The sequence below is a fragment of the Lepisosteus oculatus genome, chromosome 5 (assembly GCF_040954835.1).
Source record: "Lepisosteus oculatus isolate fLepOcu1 chromosome 5, fLepOcu1.hap2, whole genome shotgun sequence".
NCBI classification, from domain to species: Eukaryota; Metazoa; Chordata; class Actinopteri; order Semionotiformes; family Lepisosteidae; genus Lepisosteus; species Lepisosteus oculatus.
In genome coordinates, this window is record NC_090700.1 from 14,866,080 (window position 1) to 14,883,790 (window position 17,711).

A 17,711-nucleotide genomic window follows, 5' to 3' on the forward strand; every position below is an offset into this window, starting at 1 on the left:
AGCTTTAATTAACAAAAAAAAAACAGTATTGAGGACAGGAGCAGGGAGATAAAAAGGACATTTTGGTGTGTATGCCATTTGTGGGCATGCAATTTTGTTTCTACTTAAATAGAAAAACAACAGCAAAAGGCACAGACGATTGTTCCACAGGGATGGTGTTTTATTTTATCATCTTTTTGAGTTGTTATTGAAGCAGATTAATTGGAGCCAAGTGGATATAATTTATGATTCAGGCTGGAATGAGCCTGGGTTGCTCCCAATGCATTTATAATTGCTACTTCACTGGTTTATATCAGCATTTCTAAGTTAGTGGTCTTGTAGCTCTGATTTATCCAACGGCGTCACTTATTGTTACTTTTTCCTTTGTTTTCTTTCTCTGATTTGTTGTCAGTCCTTTCATATGTTGGCTGTTTGGCCCTCTGAGCAGTGAAAGAGAAGAGACTGGCTTTCATTTTAGTCTTGAAAGTTCAATGTCATGTCGGTACTGAATACATGCCAGTGCTGAAGTGTCTTCATTTTCATTACAACAATGGAAAATCTTCAAACTCTCATTTTGAGGCGCCTGTTATCGGTTAAAGCTTTGGTGTGTTTTTTTGACAATGGGAATATCTCTCTAAACTGGCTTGTCCACAGTACTTTCCTTCTCTCTTCAAGTAGAACTTAGACCTGAATTTATAGGCACCACAATGGGTAAGATGGCGTATATACAAAACTCAGGCAGGGAGCCCTTACAGAAAGCAAATGTAATCGTAATAAATGTAGATAAAGTAAAACAACTTAATAAAAAAACAGCTTTTTTTCAACCAGGGAAAAGGAAAAGGCCAATGGTATTACAGTGTTACAATAATGACAGTTAATTTCCTAACAGTACCAAAGATTTGCCTAGGTTTGCTTTTTGGATTTCAACAAAGCTCAGTTTTATGAATCCCTTGAATATTAGAAGGGACATTAGTCTGAGAGAGCACTAAGTAAGTGACCGTTATCCACATGTTTGTAAAATCTGACCTGAAAAAATAAACAAGTCAGCTGAAACGGTAAATTAAAAACGGTATCATTTGTGTTCCCTGTATCCATGCACGTGTGAATTCGATTTGACTTCATATGGAAACGTCAAGCAATCTTTCACACAACATATTCATTCAGATCTTAAAGGGTTAATTTTGTTATAAAACTCCCACAGATTTGATGGTGAAAATGACAGTAAGGTCTTATGATTCATCCTCTTTTTGTGAGTTTGTGTGGGGGTTTATCTAATTGATTTATGGCTTTGACTTTGTTTAGGTGTCCTTGCCTGCTGGGTTTATTTATCTGAAAAGGTTCATTAAATCTTATAAATTGCACCTAGATTAAGACACACTATCCCTTAGCCACTTAGTCTTAGTACATACATTTTCATTACCAACTGAATTACTTCATTACTGTTTTCGTCATGAGGAAAAGCCAACAACAGTTGTATCGTCTTTATTACACCTTCTTTACAGATTACCAATACAAACTAGAGCAAATCCATTAGTAAAACATCAACATTTCAAGTCTTAATCCCTTTATTTTGAAGGATGTTCTTGTGTTATCTTGCTTCATTTCTCATGTTGTAATTTCCTTTTCTGATGACCTGGTCCATCATATATCTTCCATTAATCTGTAAAAAGGGTTTTTAAACTACTTTGTTATAATATTCCAAATATTGCCAGATAAAGAGAATAATTACATTGATTAATGTGTACGGAGCACATGATTTGGAGATAAAATTAAACACTGGGTATTACATTGAAATTAATTAAAGGGACACATTTAATATCCAAAACAAACAAAAATAATATCAGTATCAATATTACCAGCATAATAGTATTTCCTTTGATTAAGCATATTCTAATACAATGGGTGCTGTTTTTTTTTAATAAATGAGTTGAAAATATTCAAGAAGTGAAGCAATGGGTTTTGATATCAGGGTTAAAATTTATGTGGACTAGACATTCTTAATGTTTCCTCCTCCAAATGTTACATTTGTTCTGGAAACAAATATAATTAACCTTTCCTTTTCATTAGAGTACCTTGTACCTGTGGTCGATTTTTTTTTTGTTCCATTTAATTTATTGCTGAGCACTTTTTCTTTTGTGATCAGCACAGAGAAGCACACTTTCTGAAGGGGTCACAGAACAGCTCTTAAGTGTCACAGAATGAGAAAAAATAATCACCTTGACAAGGCCTAAGACAGTTTCATCTGAGATATTTTGTTTTCTGTTTCCACTGTTTTATGAGTGAGGTCACTAGCTCCTTCCATTTAATTCAACAATTAAAATTTCCGTATAAGCAGATTTTTCTGTGAGCTACAGAAAATCTGATTTAAGGTGGTTGCTCCTGAGAGCCTTTTTTGTAAAGAATTCACTTTGTTGTATGTGTATGGGAACCCTACTTCACTGCACTGGATACCTGGTCATAAGACAGGTTATTGTACTCTAGGAAATAATACATTTCTGTGGTTGTGCACTACGTCATCAAACATTCCCGAGAGTTTCTGAAATGACTTTAATATGTACAAGTCTTAAACTGATGTAATTCTTCCTCACATAATGAATCGGCTTGATCCACATCTCGAGCATCAGTGGACTGTGACTGAGGCTGCACAGCTCTGAGCTTGAATCCCATACTCTTTTCTGGAGGAAGAGTTATCTGCCCTTGAGATAAGACTGGAATCTCATTTTTCCATCAACAGTAAGAGAGGAAGAGAAGCGCGCGATAAACAGCAGTAAGACAAGTGTAGATGTGCGGGTTTCCTCTTTTCCTATTTTTCTGCTTCTCAATCTCAAACCTACTTTCATTAGTAAATACAATAGGACATTATTTCATTCTAGGACCACCATTGATACTAACCAGTATGTACATACTGTTTTTTTATCTAGTAGGATATGAGGCAACTGCTTTCCATGTTAAATGTTTGCCATAACTCAGTCACTCCTTCAGGTAACTTAAGTGATGCAGCAGTCATGTCTTCTCACACAATACCTTGCCTTGCTTTGCATAGGGGCTTACAAAAATTATTAACCCCCTACCATAACATAACAGTGTCTTTTTTAGTTGCAGCCACTTACTGAATGGTACATTCATTACAATTTTTAAAAAACTTTTAGCAGCTCTAACCTTGCTATTCAGTTCATCCCTCATGTTTGTCTCAGGTCTGAGTAAATTATACATATTTTTTTAGTTTAGAACATGTCGGCTCATAGGCTTCTCTGTTTTTCTGGTACTGTACAAGGAGATCATTCTCTCTCGTCCCTTTTCTCGCTTCATCAAGACAAGAAAGACAACCAGTTCTTGTGAGTCAGGTTACTTGCTCCTTATTGTTGACAAGACTTCCCTGTGCTCTGTTCTCACATAAAAGCCAGAGCCATCTAACTCACAGTTGACGATGTTGACAGTACAGGCTCTGAAACTAGACCTCTACCCTGTATATCACTTTATAACAAGCTCACTTACACAAAAGCACATATCCTCATTTTAACATTCAAAAGCTTTACAGGCATAAACAAAGTATAAATAACTTTGTTTATGCCTGTAAAGCTTAACAGAACACCACATTTACAGAATAATTAGCTCTCTGGTGCGTGGCGGAGAAACGATTTATTTAGCTTTGTGCAGTTGCTTCTATGATGTTCAGAAAACCTGCCCATGTATGACAGATGGCTAGGTGAAACAGACTGAAAGGCAGCGTACCAAATGTTATAAAATGTTCAAAAAGCTTTTTAATATTTTAAGCGCTGCAATTTGCTTTGCCGTGATGCTTTAACAAAAAAAAAAACTGAACCAGATATCATATTAAAGAAAAAATACCGTTTCAGAATCAGGGTTCTTCTTCATAGGAGTAAGCACAAGGACCCTGATAATTAGCGAATTATGAAACGATGTTTTTTTTAATGCATTTTCATTGCCCAAAATGATGTAAGGTTGTTAGCGAATCGATTAATGCAATTAATACGATCTTCTCTCCTTTTGGACTAAGCCTCTGATATGCATTAGGCTTGTTTGCCTTAAATTTAAAAGGTTCATTTGAAAGCTTCTTCCTGTTTGCAGATAGCTTATCTGTAGATTTATGATTGGTATCCTAGGAGACGTAACAGCCTAGTTTCGGTCTGCCTGATAATAATCCTCAAAGTTTATCGCAACAGATGTCAAGGTCAGGTAATAAATTTCCTTTAAAAATATATTTACTGTATGTACATTTTCAACTTTAGATTGCCGTTATTAGTTGTGTTGCTAGTTAGGATGACTGAAAGAACTGACGAAAAAAGAAATGTGTGGGTGAATGCCCTAGCAATTAAATAGCTTCTCTTCATGGTAAGGTTCTGCTGTTATTTTTCAGTTTCAAACTTTATTTCCCATGGCACATTTCAAGGAACACATCCTTTGTGTATTTCTTTATATTAAATATGGATACAGAAAAAAAGTATGAAGTTTTATTAAAATATACGTATTCCTTTTTAAACAAGGTAGGTCAATTAAGAACACGTTTTCATTAACAGGGACGACATGGAGACACTTATACAGAAGGGTATTTACTGGAGCAGTGGGACCGAGATGCTTGCTCAACGGAACAACAGCAGTTATAAAACACACCGAATAATGTTACTGTGTGTTAAATGGATACGTTAAAGAGCTGCCATATGTATAATTTGTACAAAAAGACGAAAATACAGCTGTTCAGAAATGTACGGTATCTGTGCCAAAGCATTCCTTCTGTTTCAGTCTAACGTCCTTAAAACCTATATGGCAAAAGTACAATTTGATATCTCATTGATCTCATGATATCTCAACCAGGATATCAGTGTTCTTTCTAAAAGTGGTAGTCGGGTATACTGTTTACATCTTAACACATCATCCAGCTCTGAAACGTGTCATATGATTTTAATTTAAAATAATTGAAACCCCTGAACCCATCTCAGAATTAATTTTACTTCACTTATTATTTTTCTATATATAAAAACAGATTAATAACATCTGTACTATGTCGGGATATTTCGCCTTACGTTTGAAAGATTCCTGTTTATTTCCAAGGTCTGTGCACAAATATTGCTTATGGTTGATTTCGTTTTTGTATCTTGCTGTTTGCTGTCTTGACACAAACCACAGTCTATGACACAACACTTGACAAATGGCCTATGTCTTATAAAAGTTGCAACAAAAATGTGAGATTAATATAGATCTTCCTTTTGACGCATTAGTGATGCACTACGAGAACGTCGGAACAAATTTCTTTTTTTAAAAAAGTGAATGTTGCAAAATAATCCATTAGGGAAAGTTCACAATATTAATTTATTTCCTTGAATCAATAAAACTGTTAATAACTGTTAACATTTGCAAGGATAATCACCTTGTTACAATGGTACCCAGGGAAGGGTTCGTCTTTGTATAAACATCACGGGTAGGCATCACAAACGAATCGATTTAGGTTTTATTATGTTTTATAAAGATGTATAAAAAATAACTTCCTAGCTATAGTGTACAGTTGTACAGTTATCATTGGAAGGTTTAAGCTTTTATTGTTTTTACTTCCGCAGGAAAAAAAAAACAAAGAATAATTTTAATTTCAAAGATAATTTTCTTATTTTGGAACACGAATGGGTACCACTGAAAAACGGCTCCGCTGCTAGGGCACTCTTGGGTAATGATTGATAGATTACCCAGGTCTACAAACGAATGGCTCTGCTAGGGTAAACTGCCATTCAAGTACATGACAGTTCGTCCTGCGGCTTGAACGAGTGCGTAAGAAAGCAAGCCACACGCCTGGTCTTACCTAGATGATCACCTCTTCTTTGAATATAAAGAAATAACTGTCTATCTCTTGACAAAATACCGAAGGCCATTAAGTATGAAGTTAAGTTTTTTGCACTGTCTTGTCCTTTCTTTCGAAGTCCTGAGAGTCGCTGGAGGTCCAGGCGCCGGACAAAACACCTGGGAAAGGTTTAACAAACTCCCCTTTCCAGAGGATGAAGCCTTTCTTTATAGCACCTTTCCAGAGGGTTTCATGTGGTCCGTTGGAAGCGCAGCTTATCAGAGCGAGGGGGCTTTTGAAAAAGACGGCAAAGGTCTGTCCGTGTGGGACACTTTCACCCGGGGTGGCAACAGGATAGCTACAGGAGACGTGGGCAGTGACAGTTACCACAACATCCACGGAGACATTCGTGCCCTCCAAAAACTGGGGGTTTCGCACTACAGATTTTCGTTTTCCTGGCCACGTATATTCCCCAATGGGACTCGCAGCAGCTTTAATGAAGCCGGGGTGAGTTACTACAGAAACCTTATTCAAAGACTGAAGGAAATAGGAGTTCAGCCAATTGTTACACTGTACCACTGGGACCTTCCGGAGAGTTTACAACGTACTTACCAAGGATGGATCAATCCGGTTGTAGTGGACTTTTTTAAAGATTTCGCCGATTTTTGCTTCAGAGAATTCGGGGACGATGTTAAATATTGGATCACTATAGACAATCCTTTCGTTGTGGCTTGGCACGGATATGGCACCGGTTTGGTTGCTCCTGGCATCAAAGGTGATCCAGGGCTGCCTTTCAGAGTGGGTCATAACCTCCTGAAGGTAATGCACACATTCAGTATTTCTGATTTTCTTTTTTGAAAGTACTTAGGGGTTATGATGACTGTGGCGTAGTAATAAATTCCTGCTTAAACACTGAATTGAAAATACAAGCGTTTTGTAGATCCAGTTTTATAAAATGCTTAAAGAGAACTGTAGTGGCTTACAGAACGCAACGAGAAATTGTATTACATTATTTAATTATTTCACATTATATATTAATGTATTATTAATGTGTGAGATGCCTTTACTGTATGGCATTATTTAGTTTCTTTTAGTAGTAACCATACATATTGTAAATTACAAACCTCGGGCACTGTACACCTACTTTGCTTTCAAAGACTGCGGCTACACAAGAGATGGTTTTCAAATAGCTCCCAAGCGTGAATCTTGAAAAAGCAGCCGGACAAGCTGAAACAGATGAGGAAATATACTAGGATCACATTGAAAGAGGTTTCTTACTGAATGTAAAACACGATCCAGATAAGGTAAACAATTAGTAAAAGTATCAGTACCAACGGGAGCGTACTGTAAATCGATTCTAGAGGAAGTCGAATTTAAAAATTGAAACAAATTTAAACTTAACAAAATTTGTTAGAAAGTCATGACATTAAGAAATCTGCAAACCTTTTGCTTGCTGAGTCACATGTTAAAAAAACCCTCAAACCCTCAAATCACATAAGATGCAAAGAAAGGTCACCTGTTATAGACATACTTACTGCATATGAAGAGGTGTTATCAATTAGCGAAACGTTATTGTAATTAGGTAAGTACGAAAATTGTAGAACCATGCTGTTGTTGCTTAAATGTAGATTATTTGTTTTTGGAAATTAACCGATAATCAAAAAATGTGCGCCATCTGAGTTACTGGTAGTTTCATTATTGGAAAAATGCCATCCTCCTAACACAAGAGCCTTCCGAATGTTGGCCGCTTTTGTTTAAACTACATCTGTAAATTAGATGTGAATGTGACCCCTCAGTAATAACGACATTTATTATTAGAAGCTGAATGATGGCCGTTTTATGCGATTTATAAAACATTACACTACTTCTCGACATTATTATGTATCATTCATTTCATTTTTAGTTTACATATAGATGCTTCATCTAAACACTGATCGTTCTGCATGCCGGAGTCTTCTCTGCCTGAAGACATGACTCACTCGAATATGCCAGGAACCTTAGCTGTTGATGATGTGAGTGATCAGTGAGGGAAACGAGCCTTTTCCATTCTCTCTCCTGGTGCAAGATGTCTGCTTGAAATCACATTAAATATTCTCTCTATCCAGTCAGTCATATTCGACCTCGTATTAAGGTAGCAACACATCCTGCTGCGTGCCTCAGAATTTGATCAGGTTAGCAGGCAAGATAGACTGAGACCCATCAAACTGCACTTTGTCCCAAAGGCAGCGCTTGATCATTTGAGATTATGATCACAAGGCAAAAGTCTAAAACTGATTTAGGCATAATATGCATGCTCTCAATAAGGCTATATTTCACATCTGTAATAAGCGTAGACAGTATCTTCACCTTGCTTGGACTCATATTATAGAAACAGTAGGCCTTCATTATTACTTTTGTGTATGCCTAAAATATAATGTACAAGTAAGGTTTTTATATTGTGTATACATTTGGGACAGCACGGTGACGCAATGGTTTGCATTGCCTCCTTCTACTGTAGCACTGGGGCCTTGGAATGATTCTGGATCTGGGGTGCTATCAGCTATAGCACCTGTGCTGTGCTCTACCTGTGTTTGTATGGGGTTTCCCCTAGTGCTCACATTTCCTCCCAGTCCAAACACATAGGGGTGGGTTAATTTTGGCCCTATTGCCAGTGTGTTTATTCGAGTGTGTGCCCTACAATGGACTGGCATCCCATCCAGGGTGTACCTTGTCTTGCACCTGTTTGTTTCCAGGGTAGGCTCTGACTGCCCCCTGACCCTGAATTGGATAAAGTGGTTAGAAAATGGATCGATGTATACAATAGATTTTTTTAGTATGTTAAAGACATTATAGCCAGTAAGTACAGTACATGATCAAGTTATTTCGTACTGTTTTAGGGCATGATAGGAATTAGTGTAATTCTTGTGGTGTTTTCTCTTTCATGGCAGGCACATGCTGCTGTCTGGCACCTTTATGATGAGCAGTACAGGCCGAAACAGGGCGGCCAGATCTCCATCGCTCTGGCCTCCCACTGGATAAGACCCATCAAGACCCGAAGAGAGAGTATCCAGGCCTGCCAGTGCTCTCTCAACTTTGTCCTGGGCTGGTTCGCCAAGCCCATCTTCACAGACGGCGACTACCCGCTGTGCATGAAGAGCAACCTGTCCTCCAGGCTGCCCTCTTTCACCGAAGAAGAGAAGCGCGCCATAAACGGCACCGCGGATTTCTTCGCCCTCTCTTTCGGACCCGTTCTGAGCTTCCATCTGATTAACGAGAGCCTCAAGTTCGGGCAGACAGAGGATCTCGACCTGCGCAGGCTGCTCTATTGGATAAAGGCTGAGTACGACAACCCCAGGATCTTCATCGTGGAGAATGGCTGGTTTGTTAATGGCAACACCAAGACGGAGGACCCCAAACACATGTACTACCTGAAAAGGTTTATCATGGAGACCCTAAAATGTGAGTCCAAGGGGCAATAGGAACAAGTAATAGGTTTATTCCATGCTGAAAAAAGAAGGAAAGAAACATGTTTCGGCTGTGGAGTCTTCTTCAGGTGTGATGTGTGAAGAGCCTGAAGATGGGTCCACAGCTTGTGTTTTTCTTCTCTTTTCAGCATAGAATTAACTTTTACCTGTTCCTTGGCAGCCACCCATCTGAGCTACTTGAACCTAATCATAGTTAATTCAACACCATGGTTGTTGTAAAGCATAACTTTAACATGATAGCCAGTGGGAAAATGACCTGACCTGCTGAATATCATAGCAGCAATGCCGTAAATTCAGTTTCTGAACTGTGGTAATTATCTACAGTATAAAAAGACTTCCTTACAAAATGTAGTTGTCATTTTCATCCAGTCTAGTATTTTTCTTATTGATTAGGTAACATAGGAAGGTGTTTTATTTCACTGCTGAGAAACAAGTGATATATTACAGTGCATCAAATGAAATGTAGAATTTTTTTCATGCACGTAAGTTTTTACGAAAGTAAACTAAATAGATTTTGGATATTGATTGAATGTGTATGGTGTCATATGGTTGTCCATGACTGACTGTAATATACTAGAGTGACTCTGTTGCATAAGCACTAATTTACCTTGTTAGTAAGACAGTTGGGAACAGGATCTGAGGTGAGGTATCCTGTTGAATATCATCAGGAAATCTTGAGGTCCAGCTTGTACTGTGCCCAACTGTGTTATTTGTGGCCATGTGTTATTTGCCTGTGACCTTCACAGCAGACCCCTATTGATGAGAAGCATTATAATGAACTTACCCATGTCATGTCAGTTCAATAAAACGTTGGTTCTTCTGCTACAAAAACAATTCTGTGATTTTCCTGATAACAGCATGAATCTGTTGCCGTTCTAAGTGCTGCATTTCTTTTGATGCTCAGTATACCATACATTAGATGCAAATAGGAATGACTAGATGAAGACTGAATTAGAATTCTATGGTTTGTTCAATAAAGTGTGGGAAACTTTACAGTAGAGAAACATTGTTGGAGGTAATCTGCTATTTTGAATTGTTATTTAGCATTTCTTTATGAATTATGAGAAGTTCAGACATTCATATGCCCTGTTGGGACTACATCACTATTCTTAATTATCACTTAACCTTTATTGCAGATACAGGGCCTACGTCTTAGCTATTGTGACTCAAAACATGGTTTCTCTTTTTCTGTAGCAATAACGTATGACAACGTTCGAGTGATGGGCTACACTGCCTGGTCTCTGGTAGATGGCTTTGAGTGGTCCAGGGAGTATGGCATTCGCCGGGGTTTATTCTATGTGGATTTTGACAGCCCAAATTTGAAAAGAGAGCCCAAGACCTCAGCCTTATTCTACCAGAAACTGATTGAGAAAAATGGCTTCCCTCTGCTGCCGGAGAACATGCCTGCCACAGGAGTTTTTCCCTGCAACTTTGCCTGGGGTGTAGCTGCCAACTCCATACAGGTAGGTAGATATTAACAGGAGTTTTGAGTGTGTGTGTAATGCTGAAAATCTAGATAAACACTTTTAACATATGATCTCCCCCACAGCTGAATAAAGTCGGTATTTTAGCGGAAAACATGCATGAAATTTCCTTTATTGACTCACCAACTACAGTGTACTAAGAGGAATGAGTGATGAATGCGGTCTTTTAGTTCATTGGTCCTGGGATAAATTTGAAAAGGAGCTTGGAACAAATCATTTGGAACTTGGCATTACTTTATACCAGAGTAAGACAATTTTTTAATAATGTAATGGGATAATACCATAAGTATAACAATGCTATTTAAAAGTTTAGTTCTTTTACTCATAGTAAGCAAGCTTATATGAGTACTCTCTTTGCCAAGGCTTCAGAAATTATACCTTCATGGATAATTAGATGGCTCTTGAAAATAGCATATTTTTAAATTTTATGGTCTTGTGGAACATTATAGTACAGATAAAGTAGGAAGTTGTTAGACTCACCTTCAGGTTCAGTATTGATGTTCCAAACAAAATACAATTACCAACAACAGCTGTGAATGTGTTAAGCATTGGTTTTACAGGAGGATTTAAAACATATAGTAATACAATTTAACACATATTGTAATAGGTTAGAACATGACCTGGTTGTTTGAAAATTAAAAATAAATAAATAGCAGCTCATCACAGCACTGTCGGTAAGCATGGGATGGGCAAGGATACTTTGTTGAGTCACTAAAATTTAGCTTACTCAGTCAAATGCAAAGAGCGTTAAGGGCAAAAGCCTTTATTTGCATATAGTGAGACTTTGCTGTCATGAATAGAGCTATTGAGAAATAATTTACCGAAATATTCTCTGGGTTTGAACTTTTGGAATCTCAAATTCTTATCTGACTTCATCTCTCAGTTTCTTAGAACTTCAGCACTTATAACTTTTTGTAGTATTCTGTGACTGCAGTACGTCAGCTTTATAATAATCAGGAAAGTTAGGTTACACTTAATGTACATTTCTGACTTTAACATAATTTAACACAGATCAGTTATTCACATCAATTGATGGCTGTTAAAAAGTGGCTTCTGATTACCTTCATACAAGTAAGTCTGTGATTAGTCTCTTTTTAAGAAGACTCACAAAGATAACAAAACACATTGTTCTAATTGAAGGAAAAAAATATCATTCACACAGACTTTTTTTTTCTCGGTAGACGTTTAGTGAAAATATATATGATGCCTTTTAAAACACAAACAATTGTACTCATCTGCAATGCACTCTACCATATTGAAATTATGGTAATGTAGTGAGGTACAGTTGTGGTAATTAATTAATAGGCTGGATGCACATACCATAACTGCAACATAAATGCAGTTTACATCTGGAGAACTGTATGAACAGCATACAGCTGTGGCAATTGTGTTAGTGTTGTGGATGATTCAGGGTTATCTATCCCTTTAGCTGCAGGTAGAGAAAAATGTGTTATCTGATTGATCACAGATAATAATGACCTGACCTTTACCACAACCTTGCTGGTATGTTTAAAACTTTTCCCAGGAGAGAAAAGGTTTAATACCCCTCTCACTCACATTTCGATCCCTTTTTATCGCAAACTGTGGAATCAGAGAGAAGCTGCTGAATAACTTTATTTTCTTTGTATAAACTGAATGACCCCAGCAGAATCGAAAAACAGGAGCATCTTTCTGTTTGATTTGACTGCACTCGTGTGTATCTGAGTTCATTTACCTCAGCGTGGAGATGTAAAAGGAGGAGAGTTAAACAGCCCACCTGAAACATATTGTAGAGGTCTATGAAGATCACACAGTGTACAGATCCAAAGATTTTCCCTTTACCTGTAACTTTTATATTTGGAACTTCACTGGATTGAGCATGTTTCCAAGTGATGTATCTCATTTCTTTTGTAAGAAATATGCAACATCATTTAAATTAGCTTGCTGTAGAATACAGTGCCCCAAACACTTTTTGGATGTTGTTGCATTAATTTAAGGTGTAACTATTTGTAAAAGACAAATTGCCATTCCCTGAGATACAAGCAATAGAGGGACTAGCTCAGAGCTCAGGTTATGTCTGACTCTGACTTCAGCCCTGACATCATTAGCTGCAGCCTGGATCATACCACGTGTTAACAGTGACAAGAATCCCATGGTGGGGACTCACATTTAACTCAGTGCTGCTGTTTTTTATTTTTTATTTTGGAGAACAAAACAAAACCATTTTACAAATAAACCACAATTATTCAGCCTTACTTTTACAATATACTTTCAACTATACATCACAAGCAAAAATGGTCTATTCCTGTTTCTTCCCCTAGTAGTTTACAATTATATAACTTTTAAACAAAACTATATACATTCAAAATGAGAAAGATGTATACATTTATGAATATGAAAAGGGAGGAGACTATATAAACGTACCTTATTAATTTTCAGTTATTTTGTATCTCAACAAACTCCGATCTTAAAGGTTTAATGTATTGAACCCATCTAGACCAATTTTTTACACTTTTTTTCATTTGTACTTTTAGTGAAAATGTTATTTTTTCCATAATATATATTTCCTTTATCAATTCAATCCAGTCATTCATTGTTGGTAAATCTGGGAGAAGCCACTTTCTTGTTATAGCTTTCTACCCTGCTGATATAAGGATTCCAAACAAATATCAGATCCCCTCCAATCAAAGTCCAGTTTGACAAAATATAAAGCCTCAAATGTAAAGGGTACATTCCTTTCAAATATAGTTTCCAGGGCCTCATGTAACTCCTTCCAGAAAAGCCTTATTTTAGAGCAGTTCCAGAATATATGCCAGTGATGCTGCTGGATATTTCTATCGTAGTAAGTTGGCCAGAGTTCCTTTGGTTCACACTGAAACAGTGATCCCATGGACTGGGCCACTGCTGGCTCACAGCAGTGAGGGATGTGCCTCTCCTCCAGTCGGCACTGACATTTTTGGAAATCTTTGTGGAGCTTGTAGTATATCAAAAGAAGAATAAGTAAATGAGTGTGTGTCAGTGCTGTCAGCCCTTCTTTGTTCCTTTTATCATTACAAGGGTAGTCACTGAGACAAAAATGACAACTGCCTAGTACAAATTGAGCATGTATATAATCACTTCCAGTTTATAAAAAATATAGAAGCATGTGAATATGTTTTTTTTTGTGTCTTGTGCTGGTTTTGTTTTCCAGGTGGAGGTGACCCCCTCTCAGTTCATTGATCCTAATGTTTATATCTGGAATGTATCAGGGAATGGGGAGTTGAAGAAGCTAAGCGAGGCCAGGGTGTCATCCCGTCGCAAAACACACTGTTCAGACTATGCAGCTATCCGGTACCAGGTCTCTCAGATACGCAGGATGCATGTCTCTCACTTCCACTTCTTCCTCAACTGGTCATCCATCCTCCCCACGGGCAAAGTGTCCGAGGCCAACACAACCCTCCTGGGCTATTATAAGTGCTTTGCCGCTGAGCTCCTCCAAGGAAATGTGACTCCTGTTGTCACTTTGTGGCACCGTACTGCAAAGCACTCTGGGTTGCCTGCCTCAATGGATGCCAAGAAAGGGTGGCAGAGCATGGAGACAGTGCTTGCCTTTGTCAAATACGCCAGGCTATGTTTTAAACATCTAGGGGATCATGTTAAGATGTGGATCACCCTGAACGAGCCCAACATGGGAAACCCTGAATACATGGTTGGCCATCATCTCTTGAAGGCCCACGCCCTGGCTTGGCACGTGTATGACAAAGAGTTTCGGGAAGCCCAGAAGGGGCAGGTGTCCCTCACTTTGCACATGGACTGGGTGGAGCCGGCCTATTCCTTCTCCCGGGATGACGTAGAGCCAGCCATCAGGGTCCTGGATTTCCGCATTGGCTGGTTTGCAGAGCCCATATTTGGGGACGGGGATTACCCAGAGGGAATGAGGAAATGGCTCCAGCAGCGCAATACCCTAGACTTGTTCGGCTACCACCTCCCTGTTTTCAGTGAGAAAGACAAGAAGCTTGTGAGAGGGACCTATGACTTCTTTGCCTTAAGCCATTTCACCACCACGCTGGTCTTTGAAAGGGTGGAGGAGAAGTTACATTATGACGACAAGCTCGAGGTGCACTACTTACTGGACAATACCTGGGTGAGGTCTCGGGGGAGAGTTCCTGTAGTGCCCTGGGGCCTGCGGAAGGTGTTGAACTGGGTGAAGACAAAGTATAAAAACGTGCCCATCTACATCATGGCCAACGGAGTGGATGAGGATCAGGCCCGGCTGCAAGATAACCTCCGCATTTACTACATCTACAACTACATCAACGAAGCGCTCAAGGGTAAGTGGTACCTGAAACTCGCAGGCCGGTTATTTTCCAGGAGCCTCTTTTTGATGTAGATGTCACAGGCTACAACAAAAAATGAGCCTTGTAACGAAAAAAAAGTTGAATATGTTTTTAAATGTTTTACTTTTTATTGTTGTGTAAAGTCGAGCCTTCGCTCCTTAGGAAACACTTGGAACAGCTACCTTGTTGATTATTACACTGCGTGGTGTACATGATTTTAAGTTGTAGAAATAAGCTGTTTTTTAAAATATTTTTCTATAATTGCATTTTCCCATCACTTTCTATACTATCTGGGCAAGATAACCTACACAATTGTATAGCGTTAAGAACTGTGTGGAGATCTCATTTATAATTTGCTTTGGGGCTCTGACTCTTTCCAGTAGCTAACCTGCACATTCCTGCTTGAACGGAAAACACAAACGTCCCTAAAGTACAACTTAATCATTAAGCTGTTTGACGTGCTTGCCAAGAGTGGACTCTCACGAACCTGCACGGTTTCTTTGGGGACCTGAAGCTTTTGAAATCCCTGCTATTCACCTTCCTAAAAGGATCTACTGTACAATGTTTCTTTAGAAGAAAACCACAGAACAACGCAATGGAACTGACAAAGGAAATGGGACCAAATGCAGTTTATAAACAAACGTGTTTGGGATATTTCCATTTTTAAGTTTTCATTTTTCTGTTAATCATGGGGTCCTTGCTTGTAACTTATATATAAAATGATAGGACTGTAAAATTATTTTTTGTGAAGTATGGTATGACTGTAATGCTCCGTTGCAAAGCTATGGCTCATAAATATGATAGTCATTACCTCAAGTGTACGACATTACATAAATAGCAAATGAGTTCCAGCATCTTCCAGGAGATGGCGCTATAAACCCTTACGCGTTGTCTGCTAGGACTGCAGGATCTTCCCTGATTGTAATAGTTACTAAGCACTGTAATCCTTTTGGACGAAAAGTGGTATATAAATGCCAGAGTGCTTCATATATAGGACAGGTGTCAATTCATCCCAAACTGAAGTGCAGCACCCACTTAGATGGCATGTAGCATGGCTGTTAGGCACGAACAGCCACACTGTATAGCAAATCAGGTGGAGAACTGAGGAATAATTGAATTAAGGGGTTTGGACAGGCCAGATTCTGGGGTTAACATCCCTACTGCATTGTGTCATGGCTTAGCTTCTTGTTTTTTATTTGATTATTTGTTTTTCATTATTACCTAAATATAACTGCTATTGGACAGAGCAGTGACCCAGTGGTTAGCATTACTATCTCTCAGTGCTGCGGCCCTGGGGTGCTGGCTGCGTGGATTTTGTACGGTGTCCCTATGTTTGCATAGGTTTCCTCTAGGTGCTCCTTTTTCCTCCCACTGTCCAAAAACTTACTGGTAGGTTAATTGGCTTCCGGAAAAATTGGCCCCAGTGTGAGTGTGTGTGTGTCTCTGGCTGTGTGTACCCTGCGATGGACTGGTGTCCTGTCCAGGTTGTTCTCTGGCTTGTGCCCATTGCTTGCTGGTGTAGGCTTCAGTTCCTCGGTGACCCTGAATTAGAAGAAGTGGTTAGAGAATGGACTGATAGCTGAAATAAATAAAAAAAGTTGCTGAATTAGTATAGGACCAGAGTTGTAATAAATACCTTATGTGTCAAGGCAGAACAAATAATAAATCCTGTTAGTCTGCTTCAATCCTTACACATCCTCTCAATCAAGAAATATGTTTTATTGGAGTTGTTCTGATAACAAAATCTGGAACAGGTTCACAAAAATCACAAATAAGAGGAGCAGACAACCATAATAACAAAATTTAGTACAATAACTGAGAAAAATGTATACCACACCTCAGGTTATTGACTCACCGAACACTGTGTCCACTCTTTCAGCTCACCTGCTGGACGGGGTGAACCTCCAAGGTTACTTTGCCTACGCCTTCAATGATCAAAGTGACCCTGGCTTCGGATTGTACGGGGTCGTCCACGATGAGCTCGTCGTGAAATCGTCCCTCATGCACTACAGGAACATCATCGACCACAATGGCTTCCCCAGCACTTCGGACGGCCAGCAGGAGTGCCTGGAAAAAAACGATTACTGCCCCGAGTGTCTCTTCCTCACAAAGCGCCCAGCAATTGCTTTCGTCTCCTTCGTTGGCGCAGCGTTTGTGATCACAGTGGGACTCATGATCTACTACTCGAAAAGATACAAATAGGGCAGCATGCCAAAGTTGTTTTTCAGGAACTGAGTGAGCTTAAAGACCAGCACAATAATCACTGCAGCAACGCTTGCACTACCTACTACTACAAATCACAGTTCTGGCCTGGGGAAGAGTGTGCTGTGAAAATATGAAATGTAGAGAAGGCTTAAATGAAGTGATACAGACCTGCGCATTAGAAGAAAAAAAATCATGGACACGTTTTTAAATTCATCAATGCAAACCCTTGATTGCTCAAGAAACTGCTGGATTCTAGATGTTTTTTTTTTGTATTGCGTTACGACATTAAATTCTAATATAAAGTATATATTTAAAAAAAATGTTTGTGTTATTTCTGGTTGTTTTAATATATTTTTAGACTGATATTGTTTATTTTTGTTTCTTAAATGTACATTTAATATTTAATTTAATGTCTGCATGTGTAAATGGGTCTCTCTAATAAACGCCTGACAAAATTTGTCATTAACGTGATAGAATAATAAAAATGTATTTTTTG

At 38.6% G+C, this 17,711-nt stretch overlaps 1 protein-coding gene and 2 long non-coding RNA genes across 4 annotated transcripts; 2 read left to right on the plus strand and 1 right to left on the minus strand.

Annotated features, from left to right (window-relative positions):
* Positions 1-1,445: 1,445 nt before the first annotated feature.
* Positions 1,446-7,514, minus strand: LOC138239184 (uncharacterized). 2 transcript variants are annotated; one of them, XR_011189631.1, is made up of 4 exons: positions 7,303-7,514; positions 6,912-6,994; positions 6,380-6,580; positions 1,446-1,639 (listed from the first exon to the last, which is right to left on the minus strand). It is a non-coding gene; the product is annotated as an uncharacterized lncRNA (long non-coding RNA). The 2 variants fall into 2 exon arrangements; XR_011189632.1 differs by having other exon boundaries at positions 6,892-6,994.
* On the plus strand, positions 3,956-4,706 carry LOC138239130 (uncharacterized). Its single transcript, XR_011189551.1, has 2 exons — positions 3,956-4,176; positions 4,518-4,706. It is a non-coding gene; the product is annotated as an uncharacterized lncRNA (long non-coding RNA).
* On the plus strand, positions 5,698-17,711 carry kl (klotho). The gene is made up of 5 exons (XM_006628214.3): positions 5,698-6,586; positions 8,695-9,205; positions 10,426-10,694; positions 13,885-15,004; positions 16,890-17,711. The coding sequence occupies exons 1-5, from the start codon at positions 5,864-5,866 to the stop codon at positions 17,210-17,212; spliced, it is 2,946 nt and encodes a 981-aa protein (XP_006628277.2). The 5' UTR covers positions 5,698-5,863; the 3' UTR covers positions 17,213-17,711.